This window comes from Barbatula barbatula (assembly GCF_947034865.1).
Source record: "Barbatula barbatula genome assembly, chromosome: 25".
Classification (NCBI taxonomy): Eukaryota; Metazoa; Chordata; class Actinopteri; order Cypriniformes; family Nemacheilidae; genus Barbatula; species Barbatula barbatula.
In genome coordinates, this window is record NC_136788.1 from 1,683,300 (window position 1) to 1,691,264 (window position 7,965).

A 7,965-nucleotide genomic window follows, 5' to 3' on the forward strand; every position below is an offset into this window, starting at 1 on the left:
AATAACAACTGATGCATTTGTTGCATCAAAGAGTGCAGAACAGTACTCTACTTTCAGCCAGTCTTGTCTCATTGTTCCAAGGTTACAAGAGCGGAGCGGGCAGGGCGCAATCCATTCCTAGACCTGAACAATTGCTGGACGAAGGAAGTGACGTCCCTACAAAACTTCAGCCACTATTAGATTATTAATGATAATTTTAAATCAAATTTTTTTTGTTTTGCCTTGTTGTGCAAGCACTGTTGAGCTTGTGCAGAGGCAGCAGTCTTTGCCAGAGGGGAACTGGAATCCCCTGGTTAGGCCTGGTTTCCCTCCGAGGTTTTTTTTCTCCTCCAATGGAGTTTTGGGTTCCTCGCCACCGTTTGCATACTGTTTTGCACTGTTTTGCCTGGCCGGGGGGGCTGCTAGAATTTGTTAGTCTTATTTAATTAACACTGCATATAGGAATTTATTGTGTGTCTGATATTTGACCTGAGTTTTGAATTCCATAACCTTTTATGTTTTACTTATAGTCATTTTTTCTTGTACAGCTGCTTTGTAACAATGAAAATTGTAAAAAGCGCTGTATAAATAAAGCTGACTTGACTTGACACAGTGTGCCAAAATCATGAGTTACACCAAATGCATATCTACTATCTGTGTGAATGTCTACATTTTTATTCTTTGATAATTTGCATGCGTGTGTGAGTGCAATGAGCTCTGCTGTCTGAGCAGAGAAATGGTCCCTAAAAATTATATCAATTGCTTCTTTGCTTTTGGACTTGCGATGTCTGTAATTGCAGACACGCTTTGCGGACAGCTGTCTGCCGCGGTCAGTAATTTCGTGACCCAAAAATGAACAAATTTTTTTGCCAGCTGGACTTTGGAGACATTTACTTTGTGTTTTTTTTCTCTTATCTTTTAAACTGGAAACAAATTTACCGGTGCCTGCGCACCGGTAAATTTGGGCATGGCACAACTCTTCCTTTATTTTTTAATCTTTTTAAACTCATTAAATATTGGCCTTATGCCATTGAGGGCTTCTGGTTTGAGGCTTCTGTTTTGAGGGGGTATTGCTGTTTGCGTGGACGAAAATTACCCTTGGGCGTTATCACAACAGGCTCACAGTTCCTAATCAACCCAACATAATATTTTCCTGTTACCCAAAGTTGTACGGGCACCTTCCCAAAATTAATCTTTTTGTGTGAAAACACTTGAAGTCCCCTTGTTGCTGACAGACAGGCATGATTCTCACGATGGACGTGCAACAAATTTGAATATTGCACGTCGTCCCTTTTAACCCATTCTATGGCGTGCGCATATTTGTCAGCAAAACACCCACAGCTCCCCACACCATTTTAATCAACGTCATGAGGCTCTGTGAGGCAAAACTTTCTACATCATACTTACGTAATTCAAAACTACATCGTACAGCTGTACGAGGGCTGCACACGGGTCGTGTTGGTATCATGCTCAATCTGTCATCATACACATTATGACTCTGCCCAGCCAATGAATCGGGCAGCAGTCAGACATGAGAAACCTGTGTTGAAATTTGACACTCCCCAACTCACATTGCACCCTTTTGACATAAATTATTTTACATTAGAGCCACTAGCATTTAGGGAAAACACAGCTAGTTTAGACTCTGGCAAATTTAAACACTTCTTGTGAATCACAGTAGGCTATTTGTTGCCCCTGAATCTATCAAAAATTCAAGCGGTTTGTTGCACACAAGCATTGTGCATTTTAGCAAAGTTCAGAAAGCGGTTTCATTCATCATGGAATGTGAGCTAAGCAGATCTTTGTTGCAAACAGTAGGAAAAAGCATTTCTTCATTGCATATGCTAAGGGAAATCATACTCACCACCCTCGGAATGATGCCTCACCTCCTCACTTCAATCTCCCTTTTGTTTTGACCCCATTGGTCTGAGAGGCTCCGGACAGTCGTTCCGCCAGTGCCCCGTCTTTCCGCAATTGAAACATTTCTCTGGATCATAGGTGCTAGAGGGTTTAAAACCTCCTCTCCCTCTTCCACGTCCACGCCACTCTTCCGTGTTCTCCTCCGATATTCATTAGAGCCATGTGGAGTTCTTTATCTTGTGTGTTTTTCTTCTGAAGCTATTTCTTGCCTGTTTGTCTTTCGGCGTGTACAGCATGACGGATGATCTCGCTCATTCTCGCACGATCTGGCTCGATGCATGATTTTTCCACTTCTCGTCTCAGCTCTTCTCTGAGGTTCCACAGAAAAGCTGATCTGAGATGTCCTTCGAACGGACCAATGTCTGGTCCGTCTGCATCAGGTTGAAGTCCAGAATGTTCTTTAAACTCTTCCTCCAGTCTGGCCAAGAAATCCTCCACTCTTTCATCCGTTTTTTGCACACAAGCAGCAATCTTGTCCAGGTTCAGAGATTTGTGAAACGTAGTTATTAGTCCTTCTAAGAATTCTTCCAGAATTCTCCTGTACTCTGCATTGTCTGCATGCGACCAGTTGACATGTTCCCTTCTATAATCCTCCACAGGCCATTTACCCTGTAACTTTCTTAGGTCAGATGGTTTCAGTTTGACTTTCAACAGTCTCTCTAATTCTTTCATTGAGGGTGAGAATTCTTTGCAAAATGTCAAAAGTTCTTTGTCTGTCGGTGCTGGACGCGCTCTTTCTTGCTTTTGACGCACCATGGGCTGTGGTGGAGATGGCACTGGTGCTGGTGGAGACACTGGTGGGGGCACTGGAGCTGCCTCGATCGGGTTCAGATGTCGGTGAGGAGGGACACAATCATCCTCCGGTTGGTGTTTGTAACAAGTCATAGATGGGGGTAAAGAAGACAGAGGGGTTAAATCATTATATTCAAGCAAAACAGGGTACAATGGAGTTTTCGGTGGTGGCAGTTCTTCCAATGCCATTTCTTTAAAAACATAGTCACGTCTATTAGCTTCCCTCTCCCATAACTCTAAACATTTACACGCTTCATCATATTTTTCCCTTTCTTTTTTGGACATTTTAAATATGTCTTTTTTCCCCATGTGTTCTCTTATTTTCTCTAATTTTGTGGTACTAAATGTACCGTTTTCAGGAAAGTTTGCTTTTTCTTTCAGATAGGGTACACCTTGTAAACTTCCCGTTCCCCACCTTTTCCCTTAATTTCTCTGTATGTTGGTTTATCCATATTCATATGGGATCTTCCTTGTCCCATTTTTCACGATTCAGAGTAGTCCCCCTCTACACACTGTTTAGAAATGTTCTTTCTATTTCAGAGTAGTCCCTGCTCTACAGACTTTTTAGAATTCTATTTTATTTCAGAGTAATCCCTGCTCTACAGACTGTTTAGAAATCTATTAATTCAGAGTAGTCCCTGCTCTACAGATTTTTTTGAAATTTACTATTTCAGAGTAGTCCCTGCTCTACAGACTTTTTAGAAATCTACTATTTCAGAGTAGTCCCTGCTCTACAGACTTTTTAGAAATCTATCTGACTCACCACTTTTCCTTTTTGTGCCTTGCACTGAGTTCTTTTGGGATCACGTCAGCTTGGGGTCCGGAGTAGAGTTCTCTCGTCCCTGTATGGGGTTAGAGCTGGATTTGCTATGTCCAGGATGATCAGTCAACTCTAGTCCGTTCTCCGTCAGCCTTGTGATCCCATACCTCGTCGCCAAATTGTTGTGGAATTTTCTTATTCCTTAATCAAGGTGAGTCAATTTTGACAAACGCAACACACAGAGACATCAGGTACTTTGCAAAGTATTTTATTGTCGTTTAATCTGCATCATAAGCAATGAGCATGGTGCAGAGCAAAGGCGCTCTTTCCTCCTGCACCCAGAGTATATATTAAAACGTGAAACCCCCTCCCTTTGCCCCCTAGCCAGAATCCCGAGCTGGTTTACGAGAAGTGATGCCCGTTATTCCAAACAGAAAATCTTGGCCTCTGCTCGAGGGCAAAGGCAGAGTGGTATGACGCGTATAGAGAAAAACATGATAACATAGAAAAGAAAACATAGATAAAAACTTCATAAACATATAGATAGACACATCAAGCTTTGGATAAAAGCATCTCCCAAATAAATGTAAATGTAACTTGGGGTAAAATACTGAGCTGCTCGTCACTGTTCTTTTTCACACATCCGTCCAATCACAGTGAAGAAGAGGACAAACACTACATTGACCAACCGTCATAAACAACAGTCGAGAAGTTAATGTTAAAGTTAATGCAGCGTTTATAGTAAATAGCCTATGAATGTGGGTAATTTTTTTTTTTAAATTCATGTAACCTCTAAATCTTTAGTTAATATATGTTATAGGTCAAAGAGCATACGGGTCACATGACCATAAAACACGATGGGCTACTCCCACTCATAGTGTATAGAACGTACTGTTCGGCCGAAAGGTAGGTACCTATACATTTACATTCACGCATTTGGCAGACGATTTTATCCAAAGTGACTTACATTGCATTATCCTATACATTTATACATAGGTATCTGCAATCCCCCGGGATCGACTGTGCATTAAAACTATATTAAATGTTTAAGTGATTGTTATAATCTGTTTTATTAAAATTACTTTTAAAAGGAAATGGAAAATTTGAAGGACAAGTGTATAAATTAAGGAGGATATATTGATAAAAATTCAATTTAATTCACGTTAATTTGTATAGTTTACACTATTGCAAAGCAGCTTTAAACAAAGGACTTATATAAAATAACACATAAACACAAACAGCAAAACAATCAAATTATATAATAATAAATACAATTTGGAATCATTTATAGTCTGGAGCTAAGGCACGTGAAGGGGGAGGGATTGGTGGCGGGTGCACCTGCCTCTTTGATCCCTAATGCCCAAAGTGCCCTTTTGTCAAGGCAATTTTTTGTAAATTAATATAATTTTCTTTTATAAAAATATTGGTAATACCTGCTCAATCTAACTTTTAGTCAAATTAATTCATAAAAGTATAGTCGAAAATAAAATGACCCCCATAATGACCTTTCACTTGATGACCTAATCCAGAAGTTTGGGAAGATCCCATTACATTCAGGATAGACACCGTTTGTGGTTGCTGGTAATAGCGATGCGCTTGTATATATATGTTTGTATGTATGTATATGTTTATATAACTGTGTGTGTGTGGGGTGGGTGTGAACTGAAGTGACATTAGCTGGTGGCAGCAATATAAACAAAAGGTTTCATGGTTCTATGCAGTCTATAGAGGACTTTTGCATTCTGAAGTGAAACGGAGGATTTAGGTTTGACAAACGACTTGAAAGCAAGTAATTTATGACAGAAGTTTCATTTTTTGGCGGAGGGTACCATAAAATACACATTCACACAATAAAGTTGAGGGTTTTGTTATTTGTGTGTCTTGTGTTTCTTTATAACTCTTTGGGATTGTCTATATTTTCAGTGATTCATGAAAATGTACAATTGCCTCTTATTAAATACAGCAGAATAGATTGGGAATGTTCATATTGTGTTTAGAAATTACACAGAAATAAAACAACATGTCAAATCATATAATTGTGTTAACTAACAATTATTGGTGTTATACATATTTTATTTATTTGAGATGTACATATTAAAATAACACACAGGAATAATAATAACTAAAAAAGTCTAAAAGTAAACCATGTATTCATTATAACACTCGCCATGCATGACCTTGCAGATAAAAATAGCATTACTACAGAAATACTTTTGTGATGTGTCAAATTCATTCAAATGTCAAGGTGCTTGAATAATTAAAGCTACAGATATAAGTGGAAATGAGAATCTTAAAGGCCTTCTGAAAACGAGGGTAGAAAAATCCATAGATTAAGGGGTTACATGTAGAGTTAAAATACCCAAACCAAACCAAAGCATCAAAAACATTAACTGGAGTGGAAAAATTAAGGAAAGGGTCCAAAGCAGTAGCTATAAAAAAAGGCAGCCAGCAGAGCAAAAAAACACCTACAACGATTGCTACCATTTTTGCTGCTTTTCTTTCTCTCTGTGCAGAGCTTTGACTTTGCATTTCATGCAAAGCCACCTTTTCTGAAAGGACTTTGGCATGTTTTTGTGCGACATGGAATATCTTGATGTATAGAGAGATCATAATTGTCACAGGAATAAAGAATGTGAGTAGTGAACAGATAAGACCCCACTGCTTGTTAAACAACAGAACACAACTCCCCACACAGGAAATCTGTAACATCAGCATATCTAGACCAGCTACATTTACCCCGGACAACACAATAGAAAAGCTGTACACTAAGGAAAACAGCCAGGTGGAGGTCATAAATACAGTCACACTGACGTTTGTGACTTTCATTTTGTACCTTAAAGGATCACAGATAGCCCAGTACCTATCCATCGATATTAAACAAAGGTGTATTTTAGAGCAGATGCAGAATGCCATGTCTAAACTAGAATGTACTTTACAAACAACATCTCCTAAATACCAGCAGCCTTCAACAGATCGTACCATGCTGTAGGGCATGACTAAAGAGCCCAATAAACAGTCGCAAGCAGCCAGAGACTGAACTATGGAATGAGTTGGAGACTGTAAATGCTTGAAGTACGATATGGAGATGACGACCAGCAGGTTCCCAAAAACTGTCATGAGAATAACGAACAGCATGAAAGCATACATGCCCACTTTAATGACAGTGAGGTGATGTGCTCTGAGACATGAGTCCAGCTGAGATGGATAGCAGAGAAACAGATTATCTGCATAAGTGTCGGTCTTGTTCTGCATCATAATGTCTGCCAGAGTTTTTGAGATGATTTTCTTTCCCAGTCAATTATCCAAAGTCAAAACAGAACACAGTTTAGGCATAAATCACTATACAGCATGATGACAAACCGATTATATGTAGAAGCACATCGTTGCTCATTGAAAACGTGAGTGTAATGTCAATGGATGCGAATGGACTCAATCACCTTAGCGTTGTTCATATATACTGTCAGACTCTCTCTCTCTCTCTCTCTCTCTCTCTCTCTGTCACAAAAACACACACGTTAATGAAACCCATGCCTACAAAAACATACTGAACCCAGGAGATTAAAAAATACTGTTTATGAGGGCGCTTAGCTATTACCCAACATAATTTCACATTCAATATAAAGTTTTTCAGTTTATGATTCAAAGTAACAGTAATCTTTTTGTTTTAAGATTTGTTCGGTCAATTCTAATGATTTTTGTTAACTATATAATTTTTTTTATTTACCTTTGAATAATCATTAAAAGTAGGGGTGTGTTCTTAACACTTTACACATACTTACTGGTCATTTTATATAGTTTTATATATGAATCTTGTTTGTCTCATGGGTAGTATGCTCCTTTTGATTCTTGTCTGCTATACACAGCTTCTAGTCCAAACTATTGCCATCAAGACTTGGCTGCTATCATGCTTTATTGTTTGGCCTTTCAGTAAACATGGCCAAGAACTTGAATTTAAGTGTTTATCCAGATGCAAACGCAAACTTTTGATAATTTGCTATTTAGCAGTTTTTCACTATTCCTTAAATTAGCTTACACATTTAGTCTACTAGACATATGAAATCAAGGAAATGTATTTCAAACTTGAAACATAAATGATAAACACATGCAGTTAACTCTCCACTGTATTTTCCACAATACCTCTCATTTATGCTTTGCTCTCCAAACATCATTACTGTTCCTAGTTGCATATGTATCTTTGTGTACTATGCTTACTGTTGGCTCCTAAGACAAAAGGTAAAATGTTCCCTCATTTGTAAGACACTTTGGATAAAACATTTACATTTATGCAGTTGGCAGACGTTTTATCCAAGTGACTTACATTGCATTATACTATTCATTTTTTGTTACTAAATATGTGCCATCACAAGATGGCCGCCAGCCCAGTGCCTCCAGCCATCATGGTTGCCACACCAGTGGTCCAAAGTCTGCGGGTGCACCACTAGGTATTCTGTCCTTGGAATAAGCTGTTCCTAGTTGCATATGTATCTTTGTGTACTATGCTTACTGTTGGCTCC

At 38.8% G+C, this 7,965-nt stretch overlaps 1 protein-coding gene across 1 annotated transcript; it reads right to left on the minus strand.

Moving 5' to 3' along the window:
• Positions 1-5,680: 5,680 nt before the first annotated feature.
• Positions 5,681-6,706, minus strand: LOC306890572 (trace amine-associated receptor 4-like; the record flags this gene model as incomplete). Its single annotated transcript, XM_079450387.1, has 1 exon — positions 5,681-6,706. The coding sequence occupies one exon, from the start codon at positions 6,704-6,706 to the stop codon at positions 5,681-5,683; it is 1,026 nt and encodes a 341-aa protein (XP_079306513.1).
• Positions 6,707-7,965: the final 1,259 nt, after the last annotated feature.